The sequence below is a fragment of the Phodopus roborovskii genome, unplaced genomic scaffold (assembly GCF_943737965.1).
Source record: "Phodopus roborovskii unplaced genomic scaffold, PHOROB, whole genome shotgun sequence".
NCBI classification, from domain to species: Eukaryota; Metazoa; Chordata; class Mammalia; order Rodentia; family Cricetidae; genus Phodopus; species Phodopus roborovskii.
Genome location: NW_026126525.1, coordinates 13,091,671 through 13,115,319, shown reverse-complemented (window position 1 = coordinate 13,115,319; position 23,649 = coordinate 13,091,671). Strand labels below are relative to the sequence as shown.

Genomic DNA, 23,649 nt, shown 5'->3' with positions numbered 1-23,649 from the left:
TTTCTTCCATTTCTTTAAGAGATTTTCTCATATCCTCTTTGAGGGGCTCTATCATTTTCATGAAGTTGTTTTTAAGGTCATTCTCTTCTGCTTTATCTGCATTGGGATGTTCAGGTCTTGCTGGTATAGAATCCTGAGACTCTGGTGATGTCATATAAGTCTTTCTGCTGTTGGATGTATTCTTATATTGTCATCTTCCTATCTCTTCTTCCAGCGAGTACAGGTGAGGTCTCTCCCTCTCCTGGTGGGTATGGTTTCAAGGCTGTATTCTTTCGTCTCTCAATGAGGATGCAAGGGGCAAGACAGGAATGGTAGCTGGGTGCTTTATTCTGCTTCCAGGTATCTCTGGGGGATTTGGTGGCAGAAAGGGTTTGGCTGCCTCAGGTCAGGGTATGTGAAGAGAGGGAGGTGGGGGCAGTGGGAGTCCCACCCTCTACCAGAGGGTGGAGGGGCAAGACAGGATTCTGGGTGCTTTGAGTGTGCTGTTCTTGATAGAATAAAAATTTACTAGGTAATTTTAGCTTGGATTCTATTTCCTTTGTATTTGATGGGGTAAATATGATTTCACCATGGTAAATTCTATGAAAACCTCAAATAGGACCATGCAAACATATACAAGAGCCAAAGGCAAATATTTGCTGTGAGAAAGTATCTTAGTTCTCTTCTTTTCACAAAAGGTGGGATTGTTAAAAAAAAAAAATGTGTTCTCATAGTTCCATTCATTGACTACAATAACATCGATCTCCCTTACATTTACACAGTTTCAGCTTCAAGAAATGAGAGATTTGTATCTGCATCAAGTTTGTCTAAACCTGCTCCCAACCTCTCAAGTGATGAAGCTTGAAATCTAAGGCCAGCTTCCACCTGGGCTTGTGAAATGGCAAGTATGCCACTTTTCATTCTTCAGTGGGGAGAGTAGAAGAAGAGGAGAGAAACAGCCATCCAGGACTGCAGGGAGCCTATAAAAGGCACAGTGGCGGTACCAATTTTACCATTCAGACCAGAGTCAAGACACAGACAGACATGGCTGCTGCAGGCTGGCAGGCATTTCTGCTGACTGTCCTCAGCCTAGGCACCTTTGGTAAGCAAGCAAGATATTTTTCTTTTCCATCTAGATACTGGGGGGAAATTCAAAGACATTTCAAATATAATGAGGTGGTTTTTAGCTGTTAAACAGATTGTATTAAACAGGTTAAATTAAACCCTAAGCAGGTATGCATTTAGATTGTGAAGGTCATAGATTTCATATTGAGTTAAGTGAACACATGCATTTGACTTGCTAGGATAAGCTGGCTACATGAATCAATGTTTTACTTTTCAGAGCTGATAATAGAGGATTTAGGGTATTTCCTGTATACAATGCTAATAGGAATTGTCACTTTTCAGTGGATAAAATTTACATATAATCATTAAGGCTTGAGTTGTTTTTCCATGGTTACCAACTGTATCTACCATTAAGCAATCTATTAGTCACCCATTTTCAGTTTTCACAAAAGTAGTAGGTGCTCAGCAAGCATTTCCTTGGCATAATAAGATTGCCTGCTCAGCCTTGTGTGTCTACTTTGTATGCCCCACTGCCTTGGCTCCTAATTCAAAGTAAGAACTTGAGCACTATGGATTTATTTGTTCTTGCTGAGGAGTTTTTTACTTTTTTCCCCACAGCTCATCCCTGCAAAACTCAGGAGTTACGATGTTGGTGTATTCAGACATATTCTGACTTTATTCCTCTTAGATTCATTAAAAGTGTCTGGTTGATTCCTGAGGATATCTACTGCAGCAGGAAAGAAGTCATGTGAGTAGTGAAGATATGAGAAGGAGGGTGGAAACTCCTCCTTGGTGTTTTCTAGCTGGTGTTCTCCTTACAGAGTGTGCTTCTGTGGTTCTCAAACTATGAGTCATGACCTTTTGGTGGGTGGGGGAGGGGCAAATGACCCTTTCATAGGGGTCACCTAAGACCATTGGAAAACACAAATATTTACAGTATGATTCATGACAGTACCAAAATCACAGCTATGAAGTAGCAATGAAAATAAATTTATGGTTGGGGGCCACCACAACGTGAGGGGCTTTGTTAAAGGACTGCAGCATCAGGAAGATTAAGAACAACTCACTAGATGAAAAGACTGAAGAGTAAAGCTCTGAACAATATTATTCCCACACAGAATGGAAAACTATTACCCAATATTTGTGCTCCTGTTTCTAAAAATGATGTTCATTCTTTCCAGAAAAAAAAAAAAAAAACTAAACCTAACCAAACCAAAACATAAAACCAGAAGGCAGGTCTTGAATGGAAAATATCTTTGATTTTATAAACTCTGCTGAGTGGAATTAACTTTGAAGTTAATGAATACTCAAAAATCAAAGATGCACAGCCATGGGCAAGGATGTAAGAATAAGGGACCATTGGGAAATCTCTGCATTATACACTTGGATATCCTAGCATATATAATACCTCCTAATGACTCTTAGTGACAACTACTATTCTGGGTTATCAGCCTTGCAGATTGTAGGAAATTCCTCCACTCTTTAGTTATAAATTTTGTTATAACTCTCTCTCTCTCTCTCTCTCTCTCTCTCTCTATATATATATATATATATATATATATATATATATATATATATATATATGTAGCCTATTTTAGTTACCCATTGCTAGGTAATATTATTACCATAATAGACTATAAGGTATCTGTGGTTATTACTTCACATTCTGTAGTTCAGCATGCTAGGTGGCTAAGGTGGATTCTTTGCTCATTGGGAAGAGTAAGTGGATGAAGAGCCAAGGCCCTTAGCCACTGAGTCATGTCTCTGGCCCCTAGTATAAGACAGTGAACATTTGGACCACGGTGAAAGTGTGAAGAAGGCAGTTATCTGCAAGCCAAGTAGAGAGACATCAGGAAAAATAAGCTTGCCAATACTTTGGTCTTAAAGGCATAGTCTTCAGAATTTGAAGAAAATGCTTTTCTATTATTTGAGTCACTTTATCTCTGGTATATTAGGACAGCCACAACAAATTCCCCACATCATATAAATATCTCTGCATGAACTGACACTTGAGTGAATTCTGTTGCTTCTTACTCTTTAAAATCTTTTTATTTGACATCTAGGTATAAAACGAAAAACAATTACTGTTTATTTTGCCTGCTTTTGAATAAGTTAGTAGAAGTACACTGAATATATGTACCTTTTTGTATCTTGCTTCTATTAACATCATATTTTGTAATCCATTTAGCTTGCTGTATTTAGCTCATTTATTCATTTGAAGCAACAGTGTTTCACAACAATAACCATAATAATAAACATGAATAGAATCATTTACTCAATACACTATTGAATAAATCAATATTTGGGTTCTATCTAGGTTTTTGTTACTATACACACTATATATCTGTATATTCATGAGTTTGCTGTTTGTACTTCTTCAACTTTACTGGTGGACAGATTTGATTATTAGCCTTTTATACATAACTGGAATGGGCAACTTTTCCATTTTCTTCTTCAGGTGTGGCTTGTTTCTTCCAGAATTTATGACCTTTCATAAAAACCTTAGAAGCAGTTTGCAATTTTTCTGTGTAGTAAGGAGACTTTCAAATGTAATCCTTTCAAGTTGTAGCCTGGAAACTGACGGCTTTATAATAGCAATTTTTTCATTTTAAGAATATGGATTTGTTCCCAATTTTCTGAGAACATTTGCATTCTCTTATTTTATATTTTGAGGCAGGGGCTCACTCTATGTCTCTGTGTGCTCGTTTTAAGTGACTGTGAGAGAGATGGTGGTCTTGAACTCACTCTCCTGGTTTACTGGGATGATAGTTGTTCACTACCACACTTGTTATCATACTCTAATGTGCATAAACACTTATCATCTACTTCAGCTTTCTTGATTCACAAAAACTATCCTAGTCACCGTACACAACCTGATGCTATTCAAAGGATATGTTAATAAAATTTCACATTCCAGTTTTTGGTGCTTAGACTTAGCATTTCTTTGTTGGAATCACCCTTTTACTTGACCATGCTGTCTGGGAATAAGGCAGTATGATTTCCTCATTTGAGAACCTTATACCTTTTACTTGTCTCTCTAGTTTTGTTGAGATGGCTGCCATGACAGCAGGCTCCCTTGGCTTGCTTTTGTGTCTAAAGGGAATATTTTCAAGTTTGTGCCATTATGCACAGTGCTTTGTGGCTAATGTTTTTTATGTTATGTAATTGCTAAGGATTTGATTATATTACTTTTTATTACTAGAAAATTTTAAGATGTGTTATCTTTTAAATCCCTGGCATGTGCAGTAAGATGGTCCAGTCTTATACAAGTAACTACAAAATGATGCTTTATATGGTGGTAGAGTTTTGCAATTCTGTGGAATACAGAGCTAGTAGAATCCATGCATGCTCTCCCTGCTTGACAATAAAAGAGTCTTAAATAGAGCCCTAAAATCTAACAAAATCAGTGGACACATAGCAATAAAGGATACATAAATACATGGCTGACAAGCCTGTCAATCTGACTTTGATCCCAGGAGCCCATGCTGTGACACATACATGCACATGAGCAAATAATAACTAAACTTCAATTTTAAAAATTAGCTAGGCATACTGATGAAATTAAAAGTTCCATTCTACCAATTTGGTTAATATCATTGGCAAAATCCATGTGTTTATTTTAAGTGTATGCAGTCCATTTTGCTGATATACTGTGAGTATACTTATTAAATAGGCACAGTTGCTACTTACCAAAATACTTTATTTTTACAGAGTCTTGCTGAAAATGGGGAAATTAATTTGTTTGGATCCTGAGGCTGAATGGGTGAAGGCTCTTACCAGAACAATCAGTACAGGTAAAATTAAGGCCAAGAATCTTCATATTCGTATTCTCTCATTTTTATCTTAATGACAGACACTTTCAGAAATATACACAGATATGTTTTAGATGACATCAAATCTACGACAAGGTCAGAATATGTGTAATCCTGAGGCACCCAAAGCATACCCAGATCAGCATCTCTGGCCTCCCTTCAACCCTGCTGGCTTAGAAATGAGAAGGATAAACTCCCAAAAGGATATTTTAGCATCCATTATAACTCCATGGCACTCCTAAGCTTGAGAGTCACTAGTACATACCTTTCATTGAAGATTACAGTAACTTGACCTGTGTTATGAATAGCCTGACTGAATGTAAAGATCATATAAAATGATAATAAAGTATCTTGCGCCAATCAAGTAAGTAGGCTATTGGCCCATCTGTTGAATCAAACTTTAAGGAAAAAAAATTTGGGAAGAAAATGTTACCATTTCTTTAAATTAAGCCCCAAATAGAGTTTTCACATCAACGACTTAGACTTAAGAAGGAATAAAGAGCCCAGAGGTGGTATGGTAGCACATGCTTTTAATCCCAGTACTTGGGAGGCAGAGGCAGGTGGATCTCTGTGAGTTTGAGGACAGCCTGGTCTACAAGAGCTAGTTCCAGAACAGCTTCCAAAGTCACAGAGACAGAGAAACCCTGTCTCAAAAACAAAACAAACAAAAAGCAAAACAAAAATAAAAACAAAAAAACAAACCAAAAAAACAAAAAACAAACAGAAAGGAACAAAGAGCATGAAACAGGAAACAGAAAGATATTTGAATTAACTTCTGAGAAACAAAATAAAAGCAGAATTTTAAAGCTAAAGTACAGCAGGTAGGGAGGGATGGCCACTCAGGAGTTAGTTCTACTTTATTTCCCATCTAAAGCATCAGCGTTTTCAGGTCATCTGGGGTATGCTGTCCTGGTTGTGTCTCTGTTGCTATGATGAAACACTGATCAAGTCAACCTGGGAAAGGAAAGGGATTTCTGGCTTACAGTTATACACAGTCATTGAGGGAAGTAAGGGCAGAACTCAAGACAGGAACTTAAAGGCAGGAGCTGAAGCAGAAACCAAGGAGAAAAGCTGTTATTGGCTTGCTCCTCATGGCTTGCACAGCTTCTTATATACCAGGAGTTCTTGCCCAGGAGTGGGACAGCCCTCAGTAAACTGGATTCCCCCCAACATACATCATTTATTAACCAAGAAAACATCCCTGCAGTCATGAAAACAGACAGTCGGATGGAGGTAATTTCTCAACTGAGGCGCTGCTTCCTAAATGACTCTTGTTTGATTCAAGTTGACAGAAAGTACCCAGCATGGCCACCCTGCTAGCCACAAGCCTGCTTGGGGAGACCAGATTCAGTGGCAAAACTGTGGTTTTGTGTTCTAGATTTTCTAACTGTCACATATGGTGTCATTCTGGATAATTCTCTTAGAATCAGAAGTGCAGATGCTTTAACTTGTTCCTAACTTGATCCATCAGGGAGGCATAGATATTTAATTACTTTGATTGTTAACTTTCAACTGACCAACCACACAACTTTATTTTATTTCTCTCTCTGTGTGTTTTTAAATATGTGTTTTCTAAGAAAGAGTAGGTAACACTGTGTAGCTATGTAGTTATATGTGCTCTGCTTGTATTTCAGGTCTCCAAATAAGGAACTACGCAAGAACAGCACATCCAATGGATCCCAAAAGGCTTGTGAGCCTTCTTGAGTTTAGATATTCTCTAGATATTTCTTGAAACCCATTTGTGTGGATTGAGCACTGCAACAAACTCCTCTTTAATTCATCTTGGGGGCCTCTAGCTGCTTTTCTGACTTGATGATGGGAAGAGTGATAGGAACTGAGGTGATGAAACTATTTTTTATGTAGGAAAAATAAACCTTAAGTCTCAGATAGTAGGTGGGGCATTTCTCCACTGGACTCAGTACCTTTGTACACTCCATCTCTTCCACTGCTGTCCATCCTGTCTTTTAGTTTACTTGACTTTGTGGTGGATGCTCACGGGTGACTGCTTTCCTTCCCTCTCCACATCTTGGCATTACATTTCACGGCATCATATACCTTTTTGCTGACTGAAAAACTGCTTAACCTTTTGTCCTTTAAAACCGTATTGCACTTTAGTATGGGACACCACAGTACTGTGTCCTAAGGTAAGGCATGCTTTTCATCTCCAGTGGCCCAGACTCAAACACTCTTTTCAGAGATTTTCATTCACTAGAAAAATTTGAAATAAAAATATATGTCAATACAGGTGTGGTGGGACATGCACACAATACCAGCACTTAGGAAATTAAGGCAAGGAGATCATGAATTCAAGGCTAGCCTGGCTTACATAATCAGTTACAAATGAACTTGGGCTATAGGAACACTCTGTCTGTCTGTCAGTTTGTCTGTCTGTTGGCCTCTTACACACACACACACACACACACGCACAGAGAGAGAGAGAGAGAGAGAGAGAGAGAGAGAGAGAGAGAGAGAGAGAGATGGGTAGGTAACAAAGCAGCATTAATTGCATAATGTAATTATTTTAAAATTACTTTAAAATTTTTAGTTTTCCCCTGTGTATATGTGTTTGTGTTTGTGAATATGGGTGTGCAAAACCACAGGTGTCAGTCCTGGACATTTGCCTTGTTTGAGGCGGGGTCTCTCTGCTGCTTTCCACTGTGGATGCCAGGCTAGCTGATCTATGAAGTCCCATGGATTCACCTGGCACCATAGGAACACTGGGGCTACAGATGCTTGGCTTCACATGGATTCTGGGAATTCCAACTCAGGTCTTTGGGCTTGACCCACAAGCACTATGAGTCACCTGCCAAGGCCAATAATTTGTTTTGAACTTAACCTAACTTTCTAGATAATAGTGCTGAAGACTACAGACAAATTAAATTAGAGCACCATGGACAGGAACAACAGTAGGAAATGTTAGACTTCCCACATTTCAGATGACAAGGATACCACCGCACACAAGTGAAGTTATGGGAAACACTGAGCTACAGTTGTGCTCTGATCATTTAACTTCTTCCTGGCAGAAATTCTGCCTTGTCAACACTAATAAATATTAAATGAACAAACATACTCTTTCTGCTAGTCATTTGTGATGATGGAGCCAAAGCAGGAACACTGTCAATCAAGGACTTTTTGCAGACTCTGGATCCTTTGGCTTTCTCTAGCTAACTCTTGATGTTTGCCTTTGTCCGCCAAACTGGGTCCTCTCCTTTTCCTCCACAGTCTTTCTGTTTTATACAGTGACTCACTTGCTTTCCGTACAGTTCCAGTTTTTAATTCTTAGAAGAGATATTATTGATCATGGCGGTTCATTCGTATACATCCATCCATCTACCTGTGGACCAGCGTATGTGGTACCATGCTTCAAATGAGGCCATTTGTGCCCTCTCACTGCAGAACTAAGACATGCTTCCCAGATTCTAATGATATATTGGGTATTTTCACTATGATCTGCATCTATGTAGGCAAAATAAAATCAAACACAAATATTAAAAAAAAATATAAAACAAACTTTCTCAGAAGAAACTTTATTGTATTTTTTAATGTGGGTGTGTACATGTTGCATTTGCATGTATTTGGGTGCAGGCAGATATGGAGGGCCAGGGGGATAATTTTGTTTCTTAATCAGTACTGTTTTTTGTTTGCTGGCTTTTTGGAGACAGGGTCTTTCATTGTCCCAGACTCACCAAGTAATGGCTGGTTTGGTTGTGTATTTTATTGTGTTATACATATACACAGACACACACACACACACACACACACACACACACACAAAGACACACACACACAAAGACACACACACGTGCACACACACGAAGCCATGAGTGCGTTAGTGAATACCAGAGATAACCTTTGGGTATCTTCCTCTATTGTTTTACACCTTATGTTTTGAGACAGAGTTTCACACTCAACCTGAATCTTAGCAATTTACCCAGGTAAGGCCAACAAGCTCTCAGCTCTGGCTCTCTGCCATCCCAGCACTGTGATTATAGGCAAATGCCACCAAACACCATTTTTCACATTGGTGGTGGACAGAAAACATACACTCATAGCAATTTACTCACTGAGCAACTGTCCTAGCCCCTATGCCTTCAGTGTAGAATCTATGTACAAAATTACATATTTTACATGACTTTTATTTTTCCTCCAAAATGTAACCTGCTGAACATATTGAGGGAGACCTATCTTTCTTACCACTTTATTCATCAACCTGACCTTAATGGGTTAATGGAAAGAAATGTCAAAAAAACAAAAAATCCAAAAGATTAATTAAAATGATTTGAAGAAGAGAAGTGCTTGCCTATTATTTATTTTTAATTAATTTTATTTAAATTAAAAACAATCCGCTTTTATAAACCAATCTCAGTTCCCTCACCTTCCAGTCCTCCCATTCCCCCCAACATCCTCCCATTTCACCCCCCATCCACTCCTCACTGAGGGTGAGGCCTCCCATGGGGGATCCTAAAAGTCTGTCACATCACTTGGGGCAGAATCTAGGCCCTCTCCCATGTATCTAGGTTGAGGAAGTATCTCTCCATAGGAAATGGCCCCCAAAGTACATCCGTGCACTAGGGATAAATACTGGTTTCACTGCCAGAAGCCGTAAAGATTTCCCAAGCCCCACAAGTGACACTCACATTCAAGGGTCCTGGTTTTGTCTTATACTGGTCCCTAGCTGTGCATCGGGGGCCTTTGAGCTCCCATATACTCAGGTCAGCTGTTTCTGTGGATTTTCCCAACATGGTCTTGAGGGCTTTGCTCATCACTCTTCCCTCTCTACAACTGGATTCCAGGAGTTCAGCTCAGTGTTTAGCTGTGGGTGTCTGCTTCTGCTTCCATCAGCTACTGGATGAAGGCTCTAGGAAGGCATATAAGGTAGTCATCAATCTCATTATAGGGGAAGGACATTTAAGGTAGCCTCTCCTCTAATGCTTAGATTCTTACTTGGGATCATCCTTGTGGCTTTCTGGGGATTTCCCGAGTGCCAGGCTTCTCATTAAGCCCATAATGGCTACTTGTATTAAGGCATCTCTTTCCTTGCTCTCCTTTGTTCTTCCCCCAACTCAATCTCCCTGATCCCTCCTGTTCTCTTCCTGCCTCCCCTTATCACTCCCTATTCCTTCTACCTCCCTTCCCCTTCTCCTCATGCTCCCAATTTACTCAGGAAATTTTGTCCCTTTTCCTTTCTTGGGGGTCCATGTATGTCTCCCTTAGGTTCCTCCTTGTTTACTAACTTCTTGTGGATTGTAGGCTGGCTGTTGTTTGCTCTATGTCTAATACCCATTAAAGAGTGAGTACATACCATGTTTTTCTTTTTGTGTCTGAGTTACCTCAAGTAGACTGGTTTCTTTCAGTTCCATCCAATTGGCTGTGAATTTCAAATTGTCATTTTTTTTTCTGCTGAGTTGTATTCATTTGTATAAATGTATACCACATTTTTTTATTCATTGTTCTGTTGAGGGGCATCTAGGTTGATTCCAGGTTCTGGTTCTGGCTATTACAAATAACTATGAACATAGTTGAACAGATGTCCTTGTCGTATAATGGGAATCCTTTGGGTATATGCCTAAGAGTGGAATTGCTGGACATTGAGTTAGAGTGATTCCATTTTCCTGAGAAACTGCCACACTGATTTCCAAAGTGGCTGTATGAGTTTGCATTCCCATCAGCAATGGAAGAGTGTTCGCTTTCTCGACATTCTGTCGAGCATAGTCATTGGTGTTTTCTGATTTTAGTCATTCTGACAGCTGTAAGATGGTATCTCAGAGATGCTTTGATTTGCATTTCCCTGATGGTTAAGGATGTTGAGTAAATTCTTAAGTGCCTTTCGTCCATTTGAGAGTCCTCTATTGAGAATTCCCTATTTATATCTATACTCCATTTTTAATTGGATTATTTGGTCTTGAGTTCTTTGTATATTTTGGAGATTGGCCCTCTGTATAGGAGAAGATCTTTTCCCATTCTGTGGGCTGCCTTTTTGTCTTGTTGACTGTGTCTTTTGCCTTACAGAATCTTTTCAATTTCAGGAGGTCCCATTTATTAATTTTTGATCTCAGTGTCTGTGCTACTGGTTCAGGAAGTAGTCTCCTGTGCCACCACATTGAAAGCTACTTCCCACTTTCTCTTCTAAGAGGTTCAGTGTGGCTGGATTTATGTTGAGGCCTTCGATCCATTTGAACATAAGTTTTGTGCATGGCTATCGATATGGATCTTTCTGTCATCTTCTACATGTCAGCATCCAGTAATGCTAGTACTATTTGTTTGAAGATGCCTTCTTTTTACAATTGTATATTTTAGATACTTTGTAAAAAAAAATCAGGTTTTTGTAAGTGTGTGGATTAATATCAGGGTCTTCAGTTTTTCAATTTGATTCCATTGGTCTACCTGTCTGTTTTTGGGCTAATACAAAGCTGTTTTTGTTAATATAGCTCTATAGTAGAGCTTTAAGTCAGGAAGTGTTATTCTGCTGCAAGTTCCTTTATTGTACAGGATTGTTTTGGCTATACTGTTTTTTTTTTTTTCATTTAAAGTTGAGCATTGTTCTTTCAAGGTCTGTAAAGAATTGTGCAGGGATTTAATGGGGATTGCACTGAATCTATAGATCCTTAATGGTAAGATTGCCATTTTTGCTATTTTTATCCTAAGTATCCAAGATCATGGGAGATCTTTGCATTTTCTGATTTCTTTAATTTCTTTCTTTAAAAACTTAAAGTTTTTGTCATACAGGTCTTTCACTTGTTTGTTTAGAGTTACCCTAAAATATTTTATGTTATTTGTGGCTATTGTGAAGGGTGATGTTTTATGATTTTTTTTCTCAGATCATTTATTGTCTATATATAGGAGGGCTATTGATTTTTTTTTGAGTTAATTTTGTATCCTGTCACTTTACTGAAGATGTTTCTCAGCTGTAGGAGTTCTCTGGTAAAAGTTTCCATGTCACTTATGTAAACTATCATATCATATGCAAATAGTGAAAGATTGAATTCTTCCTTTCCAATTTGTATCCACTTGATCTCTTTTTGTTGTCTTATTGCTCTAACTAGACCTTCAAATACAACATTTAAGAGATGGAGAGAGTGGACAGCTTTTTCTTGTTCCTGATTTTAGAGGAATCACATTTAGTGTGATGCTGGTTGTTGGCTTTCTGTATATTGCCTTTATTATGTTTAGGTATGTTCCTTTTATCCCTGATCTCTCCAAGACCTTTATTATGAAAGGGTGTTAGATTTTGTCAAAGGCTTTTTTCAGCATCTAGTGAGATGCTAATGTGGTTTTTCTTTTTCCATTTATTTATATGGTGGTTAACACTGACAGATTTTTGTATGTTGAACCATCCCTCCATCTCTGGGAAGAAGCCTACTTCATCTCTGATGTGTTCTTGCGTTGGAACATCCAAGTTCATAGCACTAAATGCCTACATAAAGAAACTGGAGAAGAGTTACACTAGAGACTTAACAGCATACCTGAAAACTTTAGAACAAAAGAAGCAAACTCACCCAGGAGGAAGATATGTCAGGAAGTAATCAAATTGAGGGTTGAAATCAATAAGTAGAAAAAAGAATACAATACAAAGAATCAATGTAACAAAGAGTTGGTTCTTTGAGAAAATCAAGGAGAGAGACAAACCTTTGTATAAACAAATTTAAAGGCAGAAAGAGAACATTCAAAGTAATAAAATCATAAATGAAAAGGAGGACATAACAACAGACCCTGAGAAAATCCAGAGAATCACCAGGTCATACTTTGAAAACCTGCACTCTACAAAATTGTAAAATTTTAGGGAAATGGACAGTTTTCTGAATAAATATCACTACAAAAATTAAATGAAGAACAGATAAGCAATTTAAATAGACATATAACCCCTAATGAAATAGAAGCAATCACCAAAACCTCCCAACCAAATGAAACAAAAATCCCAGGGCCAGATGGTTTCAGTGCAGAATTCTACCAGAAATTCAAAGAATAACTAATAACAATAGTCCACAATACTCAATAAAATGCTGTAGTTTTTGTTTTGTAGGATTTTTTTACACTTGGGGTCCATCCACTCAGCTCCTAGTAAACACACAGAAACTTAGTTTTACTTATGAAGGCCTAGCCTTAGCTTGGGTTGTTTCTAGCCAGCTTGTAGAACTCAAATTGTCCCATTTCTCTTTAACTACCTCTTGTCTCTGGGCTTTTTACCTTTATTCTATGTATCGCCCTATCCTCCTTATTCCATGACTGGCTATGCTGGTCCCTGACATACTCCTCTCCTTCTTTTCTTGTTCCTCCTTCTGCTTTTGAGCCTAGATTTCTCCTCCAATTAATTTTCTCTGCATGCCAGCCCTGCCTATCCTGTATCCTGCCTAACTACTGGCCATTCTGCTCCTATTAGATCAATGTTTTAGGCAGGCAAAGTAACACAGCTTTGCAGAGGTAAACAAATGGGAAAATGGAAACTAGTCTGCCTCAAGATGCAGTAATTCCACTCTTAGGCATATACCCAAAGGATGAACATTCATAAGGACATCTGTAAGGAGTAGGTTTTCCGCTGCCGGTCTTGTCCCGCTGCCACGCCAGCCCCAATTAATACACTGAGCCAGGTGGGTGCCAGACATCTATTCAACTGTGTTCATAGCAACATTATTTGTAATAGCCAGAACTGAAGAATGGATACAGAAAATGTGCTACATTTACACAATGGAGTACTACTCAGCAGGGAGAAAAAACAAAGAAACAAACAATAAAACAATGGAATCTTGAAATTTGCAGGCAAATGGATGGAACTAGAAGAAACCATCCTAAGTGAGGTAACCCAGTCACAGAAAGACAAACATTGTGTGTACTCTCTCATATATGGGTATTAGACATAGAGCAAAGGTTCACCAGAATACAATCCACACCTTCAGAGAAGCTAGGAAACATACACAGTCCTCCAGTAGAGGTGAAAGGGACAACATCTGTCCCGCCCAACCTCGACCAGCAAGGAAGATGCAACTCAGGAGAGATCTTCTAGCAATTTAATCAGGATCCTTGATTATGCTTCTTCTTCTGACCCTGGGGAAACGCCCACACAGGCTTAAATCCCCTTGTGCTGACCAACCCTAGTGAGCCACGTGGACCTTGCACATAGCTTGCTCTTATAAGGAAGCAAGCAAGCTGAACAGGCTTAGCCAAATAAGGACTTGTTTATGGCAGAGAGCACTCACCATAGGGAAGGTGGAAGGCGGAAGCCAGCCGAAGCCAGTGCCATCTTTAAGGTGCAGCACTTCGCAGCTCTCTACAAACATCTCCTGAACAAATAGGGAACATGGGAGAGAGGGGAGAGAGAGAGGAGAAAGATGGGGAAGAAGAGAAGGACAGAGAGGAGAACATGAGGGATCAGGAAGATTGAATGGGAAGATGAATAGAGAAGAGCAAGAAAAGAGACTCGCAATAGAGGGAGCCTTTATAGGTTTATGGAGAAATCTGACACTAGGGAAATGCCCAGAGATCTACGAGGATGAACCAACTAACAATCTAAGCAACAGTGGAGAGGCTACCTTAAATGTCCTTCCCCTATAATGCCATCCTAGAGCCTTTATCCAGTAGCTGATGGAAGTAGAAGCAGAGATCTACAGCTAAACACTGAGCTGAACTCCTGGAATCCAGTTTCTGAGTGGGATGAGTGAAGAACAAAGGGGTCAAGACCATGTTGGGAAAACCCACAGAAACAGCTGACCTGATCAAGTGGGAACTCATGGACCCCAGTCTGACAGCTGGGAAACCAACATAAAAGCAAACCAGGCTGTCTAAATGTGTCAGCTGGGGGGGGCATAGGAGGTCAGGAGGGAGAGGGAACTGGCATTGATGTGTAAAATAAGAAAATTTAAATAATAAAAATAAAAACAATTGCAGTATAAAAGGATGCAACAGCTTTGCATCATTCACCACATACTCCATAGCATAAATGAATGTAAAGTGCTTAAACTAACATTACACAACACCATATGTTGTATATGCATGGCAAATAGTCACAATTTATTGGTTCCTCTCCACCCACTCTTCCTATTTTAATGGTTTTCAATTACCCATCTTCTCACCATTAAACTGTTCTAGTTAGCTATGCAGGGTGCCAAGGAATTGGAGAGAACTTACAGGTCCCAGCAAATGCTTCATTCTTTGCACACAAGGGCCTCCAAGATCCAACCTGACACTCCCTTATCCTCCCATCCTCAGAACTGGGAAAAGTTCTACCACTAAGTACTTAGAAGGTTCCCAACTTCCACAGCACCCAGTTCTGGTCAGAATATTCCTTAGGAGATGTTCAGTCTGAGATGTCTTATCCCCTAGAGAAGCTATGTTCCAGTTAGGCTTTTTGTACAGAGAGAAAGGAAGTTGGTGAGAGATGCCTTTTTTCAGCTTCTTTTCTGTGAGAAAATCTAGGCCTTATCCCCGAAGTGCTGATGAGATGCTTGGATTCTAGCTATTATTGGCTCAACAATGGAGGGATCTACCAAGGAAAGGAATGAAATCCCTCTTCAAATAATCCTCTCTCTTAAGAGTTCTTCCCCAATTTTGATAGCTAAGTCCCCTCTCTATCCTGAAATTCCTAAAGGAGCACCCCCCAAACTAATCTTTTGGGGATCTTGACTCTTTAAAGTGGGATATTTTCCCTTAGATTGGTACTGGGGCCCTAGGCACCCCAATACACATACAGGTCTTATTTTCCCTGGCTCAATTCAAAGAAAGCAAAATGGATTTAAGAAGCTTCTCTGGCAACCATGACCACTATTGTCCAAATATTTGAATGTATTATGCTGTTGTACAATCTGGCTAACAAAGACACGATGTTAATTGTGGATCAGCAATCCCTAGGCAGAACAGGGCCTTCCTTATTCACTGCAGCAGGAACAACCCTAAGAGGTCTCTGGGCAAGTGATCCTCTAAAAGTTCTGTTTGTCCACAGAGGACGAGGTGGCTGGACAAGTGTCCCTCATCTTTCCTGACCCCTTTTCATGTCCTGGAGCTATGGGCACTTCAACAACTCACATGTCTACCTTACCTACGCCATCACTAGGGCACTTGGCTTACCTTTATTAGAACTGATTAAACAGTGACACACAACAATAAAGAATGATACTTGTGGGCCTCAGCCCTTTATTTAGTAAAGGAAGGGTGATCTTGCCAGATGGGGCCAGCCAAATAGATTGTGGGCTGTCCACTGCCCTGGTGGTCTGAGCAATGAGACAGAATGATTGAGGTGGTAGAACATATTTTCAGGGTTCAAAAGGAGGTGGGTTGGGGCCAAGAACTGCAGAGCAAGGAATATTTCTTCACAGCCAAGAAACCTGTGTGAACGAACTTCTAGCACAGTGAAGATGATCTCACACAGTGGGCCTGCTGCTGCCTCCCTGTTTAGGGCATTAGTGTCTGTGGGACCCTCCTGCACAGTGCAGATGAGCACACAGTAGACCAGGGGAGGGGAGGAATTCATCTCCAGGTGTGAGCACTTCTTTTCCCCTCCTCAAATGGGGAGCTAAGATATGGCCTTCAGCACACTTACCTCTGGGTCAGTACAAGGAGAGGTAGGAAGGGAAAATCAGTGAGAAAGTGTGTGGTCTCAAAGGGTTAGGTTCTTTGGCCTCTGCTCCTGCTTGAATTCTTACTCTGGCTTTCCTGGGCCATGGGCTTTGACTGGGATACACAAGTTCATCAAACCCTTTCCTTCCCAAGATGTTTTGGCCATGTTGTGGGCTAGCAAGCTCCAGAATGGTGGTCCCACTGCCCATGCAGAATCCACAAAGCACCCCATCCATTGTTTCAGGTGGAGGAGGTGTGGTTTATGCTGGAAAGCATGAGCAGGACCAGGAAGACAGTCAGGACAGAATGGCCATTTCACCTCAGTCTCTGTTCTCACCAGGCCTCATAAGCGGCTTTGTCTCAAAGGCAATGAGAGCTTCATCTCTGGCTCAGGGACCACATCCTGTCCCTTTTATGGTGTGAATCTCAGGAACCATGAGGTAGGCATGACTAGAGATGGTTCCAGAAGCACACCAGAGGCTGGTCTATGCTCTAGGTGCTGTCCCAATAGTCCCTGACACTGCTGATGAGAGAAATCAGCACCCTGGATCACAAGGGAGAAATCCCAGATCTCCTATCTATAATACAGAGTGTAGTGGACACAGTGGTTTCCCAGGACTTCTTGAGGTGAACAGGCATGAATGACAGAGCATAGAGCTCCCGACTCCCCAGCCATCATCGCCTTCTCAGGAGGAGATTAGCCCCATGCCCAGAAGTCCCCAGGGACCTCCTCCTACTTTCTGTACATTCACACTTCAAGTGGCCCTTTAATCCACTCTGAAAGCAAGCCCCTAGACCAGGACCAGAACTAACAGGTTTAGGCTAGAGAGAGGCCAAGAGCTCCCCCATGGCATGGATCTTTCTGCCTTTACTCCCCCTGGTCCCAAGAACAGAAGACTGTAAACATGGCTTTCACAAAAACCCCCTGATAACTTTGCCTCTGTGCAGGACACCTGTTCAAAATGTACATCATCCTCCAAAGTCCAGAAACGGTTTGAGGTACTCAGGGTCCAGCTACAAAGGCCGCTGAAGCACAGTGCTGGGTGTAATTTTCAAACCAGTAAATATATATCTGTCTCCTTGATCCACCAAAGTAGAAGCTGGTGGAGACTAGCTGCATTTTCCTAAGAAGGGGTAGGTGGCTGTGGCCCAATGTACAGCCATGTAGGCTGTAGCCTGCTGTGATTGGTTCTTTTCTTGTTCTGACCTCACAAAGAGCCACTGTGAGGGAAGAATGAGTGTCCTGTATATAAGGCCCTGGGCTTGACTGCAGTCTGTCCCTACAGACCAGGTAGCTGCTTTCAGTCGACCTGTGGGACTCTGAGTACTGAGAAGTTGAGTTGGGTTGAGGACACCAACACCTGTTCGAGTGCCGTGACCACCTGGCCTCATGGCCTGCCTCCTCCGAAATGATAGCCTGAAAAGGCAATACAAAATTAAATGTAACATTGGCCACGGTGCATTTGGGTATGTAAAACTAGCTCAGCATCGCTTCACAGGCGCCCAGGTGGCTATAAAGTCTATAGAGAATATAAAGAAACACATTCGAATCATCACAGCAGAGATGGCGACATTGCAATCATTGCAACATCCGAACATCATTCGTCTGTTTCAGATTATAACAACCCAGAAACATTGTTATTTTGTCACTGAATATGCTCCGGGAGGAAACTTGTTCCAGCTAATAAAGAAAGGTGGCAGGCTGCAGGAGGTAAGGGCACAAAAACTATTTGGTCAGCTGGTTTCAGCCATCAGGTATTGCCATCAAATTGATATCGTACACAGAGACCTAAAGCCTCAGAACATCCTAATTGACGCAGAGGGGAATGTGAAGGTGGCCGACTTCGGTCTTGCCAGAAGATGTCGAGCCGGAACTGTGCTGCAAGGAAGATGCGGCACTAACATCTTCAACGCTCCGGAACTGGTACTAAGAGAAGGCTACGACGGGAAGAAGGCAGATGTGTGGAGTCTGGGCGTGGTGCTCTATTTCATCACCATTGGGTACCACCCCTTCAAAGGAAGCACCCTGAAAGAGACCGAGGGGAATATCATCCAAGGGAGCTATTTTGTCCCAGCTCACGTCTCTGCACAACTTGAAAACCTTATTCATCAACTGCTCACGATTGCCCCAGAGAAGAGGCCCTCCATTGAAGACGTTGAACAACATCCATGGGTGATAAAATGTGAAGAAAACATCCCAGGTAACACCTATCCAGATCCCAAAGTACTAGACATCTTGATTGATCTTGGGTTTAACATCAATGACATCTTGGAGTCTCTGCAAAAGAGAAAATATGATGAAATGATGGGGACGTATCTTATCATTGAAGAACAGGTACGCAAGGGGGTGTGGCTTGACTGCACCACCTTACCCAAGCCTGAATACACTGACCCTACGCCTCCCCCAACACCAGTACCTTGCCTAAAACGAAGAGCCAGTGAACCCATCTTTGGCTTCCTACCCAGTCAGCCTTTACAGCAGAACCAGCCTGATATCCTGACACTATTAGAGCGGAAATTGGCCAGAAGTGCCTCCCTGCCTCAATGTTGTCCCCAGAGGAAGATCCCTCCTTGTAGCTGTGCCCCCCTATACAAACCTGGGGCTCACCCATGTATCAGCAGCAGTATACCGGAAGAGATAATGTCCCTGCCACCTAAGCTGGACTTTGACATGGAAGCAATATCTCCCCCTCAGAACACTGGGTGCTTCAAGAGACTGCACAGGAGAATCAGGACTTGCCTGTCCTGTTGCTGTTTGCCAAGGAGTTCAGAGACACAACCCCCACCTATGTTCAACAGAGTGGCTCCCTGAAAAGAGGCAGGAGGAGTCCAATGAGGAATTGGGCAAGCAGGTATGAGAGGGTGTGTGATTGCTTTGTGTTTTATTTTGTCTATGTCTTTGGCTATGTCTTTTCACTGGAAAAAATTAGGAAATAAAACAAAAATGTGTATGTAATGGGGGTCCTATGGCATATTAACTTGTATTTCTACAACAGCTGGATTAAATCCTGCTACATAGCATACTTTCCTGTGGGAGAAATCCTGCTTCAGCTCAACTACAAGTAGACAGCAAAAGACTGAAGAGAGCTGGTGCAGGAGGCAGTTGGGAATGGGGGTGTATGTGTGGAGCAGTTGTCCACAGGGAACAGATGACCAGAAAGGATGGTGTCTGGATTTGAAATGGAAGATCAGGTGAGGAAGATGGAAGGTCCCATGAAGCTTTCTCATCTCCTTCTCCAGTTTCCCTCTGTCCCAGCCCTAAACTAACAGTAGTTCTAGGTAATACTAACAGGTACTGAGGGACCCTTGTGTGCCATGTCTCATACAGAGATCTTTCAGATCTCTCTGGGTGGGCCTGCTACTCTTCAATCTTTGAACATCAGAGGAATGAACCCTTCCTCCAGAACATTCTCACACTCAGTGTCAGTTTGCAGAGCTGCCCACCACTTCCTGAATGTGCTCCCTGCTGTGTGTAACTTGTAGGCACAGCTCCTTTTCCATAGGGGATGTTGGGTGTGGTCAAGGAGGAAACCTGACAGAAACAGTGCATTGAGTAGCTGGATCTCTCTGATACCTAGAGCCTGCACCAGACTGGGCATCTGTTTCTACCCCAGCCATTTCTCTTATCAGTGAAGATGATACAGTGTTGGAAGGGCACAGTATTTATTCCCCAGTCCCATCTTAGTAGAGGGGGGATTTGTTTAGTCATGAACATGGGAATGATCTATAATGTTGTGCCATCTGTGCAGTCTCTCTGCTGTCTCCTATTTCTGACCACTTTGTACTTTGTGACTCTTGTCCTGGGCAAGAATCTGTTCAATGTCTGGGCCTCAGGAAGGTATGGTCTGGCTTATATTAAAGGTAGTTGAAACTCATCTTACTCATCCCATGGTTTTCCATACCCTCACTTACCCCTTGCAACTCCCAGTGCATGAAGAAACCTTGGCAGGCCATGGAGTGTCTGTCTAGAGGACAGAATGTCGCCATCTCTAAGTCAAACACCCTCAACTCCATTGTCACTACCATCTCTAGTATGGAGGTAAAGAGGGGTGTGGGCCTCTCTTCACTGCCTGGCCCTGCTCAGAGTGATACGACATTCATTTCACTGCCTACACTTAGAATTTTTCTGAATATGGGACTCCACCAAGGGCCACCTGGGCAGAGGTCCAGTCTTCTCATATAGTAACCAGTGCGCCTGAAAAGAGAAATCTGTGCCTCAGCTAGGGTGCTGCTAACAACTTCTCAGAGGAAAGTTGGTACAAGAGTCGTTGTCCATAGGGAACAAATGACAAGATAGGAAGAATGTTTGAGGGAGCAGTGCCTGGCAGGGTGACTAAGATCAAAGCACAAAGAAGCCACTTTAATGACTTCCTACAGTTGAACTGGACAGTCAGAGTGTCCTGAGCCCTGTAAAGGCTGACATCACAATGTGGAGGCCACCAGGGGGGAGGCCAAGCTGGATACCCAGTGGCTGTGTACCTGCATTCCCAATCTGGAGGGGAGATGTTTGCTGTATCACAATACTCTCCACAGCGGCATCCCAGGACCATGCCCTCATGTGGTTGCTTACTAAACATTCATCAGTTTCCCAACCCCTAGTCTTCAACATCTGAGGAGCCTGGAAGAACTCCCTTGATTGGTCAAAGTGCAGCCATATGGCCTTTGTTCCTGCATTTCTTTGGCATTATATTCCCAATTCATGGGTCTCTGACTTGGGTCTCTGAAACAAATGTCCTGATGGAATCTAATGTGATAATCTGGTACCTGGCAGAGAGACTATGGTCAAAGCTCTACAGAGCCACTTCCCTGCAGTTCAGATAGACAGAGGCGCTGACTCTGACATATTTCCTGATAGCAAAGTGTGGGGTATTGGCCAGGTCTGGACAGCAGCATGTGCAGGTGAAATTCTGGATACATCTTATGTCATGCGTGCCAAGTCGATGGGACACAAGTCAAGCCAAGAAGGCAATGTGATTGCAGTGACACAGGATTCTCTACAGGGAACTAACTCCATTCTCAAGAAGAGAGAGTATTGTGATAGCCATCCAAAGCATCTGATAAAAAGGAAAGAAGTACTAAGAGGTAGTCTTCAAGTCCTACATCCCAAGACCAAAATGATACTCTTGTCATGGGACAGTAATGCTGGCCCTTTTTTCTCTCCCTTCCTCCATGAATTCTACCTCTAATCACCCAGAGGATTCTTTCCAAGGGTGACAGGAGATCCCTGCTCCTTATCATGGGAAGGCAAGTTGGGACAGCAGCCTGGACCTCTGTATTCTTGCAAGTCTGTCTGGGCATTTAGGATGTGCACAGTCTCTGAAAGGTCCTATTTGAGCTGGGGCACTGTCACCATCTAATGAAGAAGACCTTGTGCCAACACATGGTCCTGTTGAGAAGGCTGATTTACTTCTCTCAATATAAATACACCCCAATATGCTCTTATGGGGGTTACTGTCACTATGTTGACACTAAGACAAGGACTAAGATACTGTGAGGTTGGATGGAAAGATGTTGTGAGGCCAAACTGTACCTGGGAACTAAATAGTGAAACAAGTGATTCCCCTCTTCAGACCTACTTTCTACACTGGTGTCCTCATAGTGTCCACTCTGTCACTTAGAAGGCAACAGCTTCTTCCCTGAATCTCTTCAGCTTTGACTCTCTGTCCTTCTAAACCTGAAGAGCCTGGAGGAGGCCCTTACCATATTTGTCAGTGGTGGCCCTGTGACCACTGTCACTGAATTTCCTTGAGACATTGTCCAAGCTGTGGAAAGTATACAGAGCTGGGCTGTCCCTTCTAGCCATGCAGCCTGTTTCTCACTTCCTGGGCTGTGTCTGCGCCAGTCCTCCTGTAGCATCATGGTAGGAGTTCATCCCTCTCCTGGCCAGACTCCATTTTTACCTACAAGGAGTAAGGGTGAAGATTGGGTCAGAGGTCTGACCCCAGTTTCTGGGATGGGTCAGAAGTCTGACCCCAGTTTCTGGGATGCCTTTGTGCAATGATATGAGCGGTTCTTCTGTCAGTTGACATTCAGTAACCACCATGTGCCCAGCCCTCAGTAGGAGCTGGATCCCAGGATTGTTAGTCTGATGGTCAAGCTGCCCACAAGGAGCTGGCACACTGGCAAGAGTTTAGGATAACCCAGAAGACAAAGGCAGTGAGGTAAGTCCACTTGAAAATATTTCAACAAAGTAATGGACCTGAGAGGATGAATGGTAGTACAGGGAGTTGGAGGAGATGGTCCCCTTGAAAGCAGTGCTGAGTACAGCCTGGGAGGAAAGAAGACGTGAGACAGAGGGCCATGAGAGCAGCCATGTGACAGGCTCCAGCATGGAAGACACTGAGTGGGGCAGATGGGATGGGCACCCCAAGTCTCCTCTGATCTGACTGCTGTCACTGTGCTCTTTGTAGATGTCACCAGCTATGAGTCTGACCCTCAGCAAAGCAGTGAAGCATCCTGAGGCATCCTTGATGACACCCTAGGTCCTTCCTTGCCTGTGGCTGTGAAGGGCAGCCTGAAAACAAAAGTCCTGACTCATGTGTGAGGGACAATGCTCTGGGACTACCGGATTTTGTCCTGTGGTAGTTGTAGCTGTTGCTGCTAAGCTAGATGATGTTTATGTCATAAAGGAGGGTGTCTAGACTTGAAAAGGAAGATCAGGTGAGGAAGATGGGAAGGTCCCATGAAGCTTTCTCACCCCCTTCCATGAAACTTTCTCACCTCCTTCTCCAGGTTCCCTCTGTCCTAGCCCTAAACTAGTAGTAGTCCTAGGAACGAATGGACTACTGATGTACTGACAAGTACTGAGGGATCCTTGCGTGTCAGGTCTCACACAGAGGTCTTTCAACCTCTCTGAGTGCAGGTCTTGTTTAGCCATGAACATGAGAATGCCCTATAATGTGGTGTCAACTGTGCAGGCCCTCTGCTGTCCCCTCTTTCTGAAGACCCTGTGACTCTCCTCCTGGGCAATTCTTCCTGTGCCTGTTTCCCCCTCTTCCTTCAGGATGAATCTGTTAAGAGTCATGGCCTCAGGAAGGTGTGGGCTGGCTTATGTACAGTAGTTGGGACTCTCTGTCCTTCTCATGCCATGGTTTTCCATCTTCTCTCGTCTCCCTTGCAGCTCCTGGTGCACCTGGCCACACCTGGCAGGCTGTGAACCTCTGTCTACAAGACAGGAGGGCACCATAGCTAAATGAACCAACCTCATCTGCATCATGAACAGCACTGCCGTCTCTAGTATAGAGGTAAA

At 42.3% G+C, this 23,649-nt stretch overlaps 2 protein-coding genes across 2 annotated transcripts; both read left to right on the top strand.

Moving 5' to 3' along the window:
• Positions 1–896: 896 nt before the first annotated feature.
• LOC127232097 (C-X-C motif chemokine 15) lies at positions 897–6,741 on the top strand. The gene is made up of 4 exons (XM_051198064.1): positions 897–1,081; positions 1,663–1,792; positions 4,756–4,838; positions 6,491–6,741. The coding sequence occupies exons 1-4, from the start codon at positions 1,024–1,026 to the stop codon at positions 6,586–6,588; spliced, it is 369 nt and encodes a 122-aa protein (XP_051054021.1). The 5' UTR covers positions 897–1,023; the 3' UTR covers positions 6,589–6,741.
• An 11,015-nt stretch (positions 6,742–17,756) lies between these two features.
• Positions 17,757–19,212, top strand: LOC127232444 (putative sperm motility kinase W). The gene has a single exon (XM_051198586.1). It carries the CDS (start codon positions 17,791–17,793, stop codon positions 19,210–19,212), a length of 1,422 nt encoding a protein of 473 aa, XP_051054543.1. The 5' UTR covers positions 17,757–17,790.
• Positions 19,213–23,649: the final 4,437 nt, after the last annotated feature.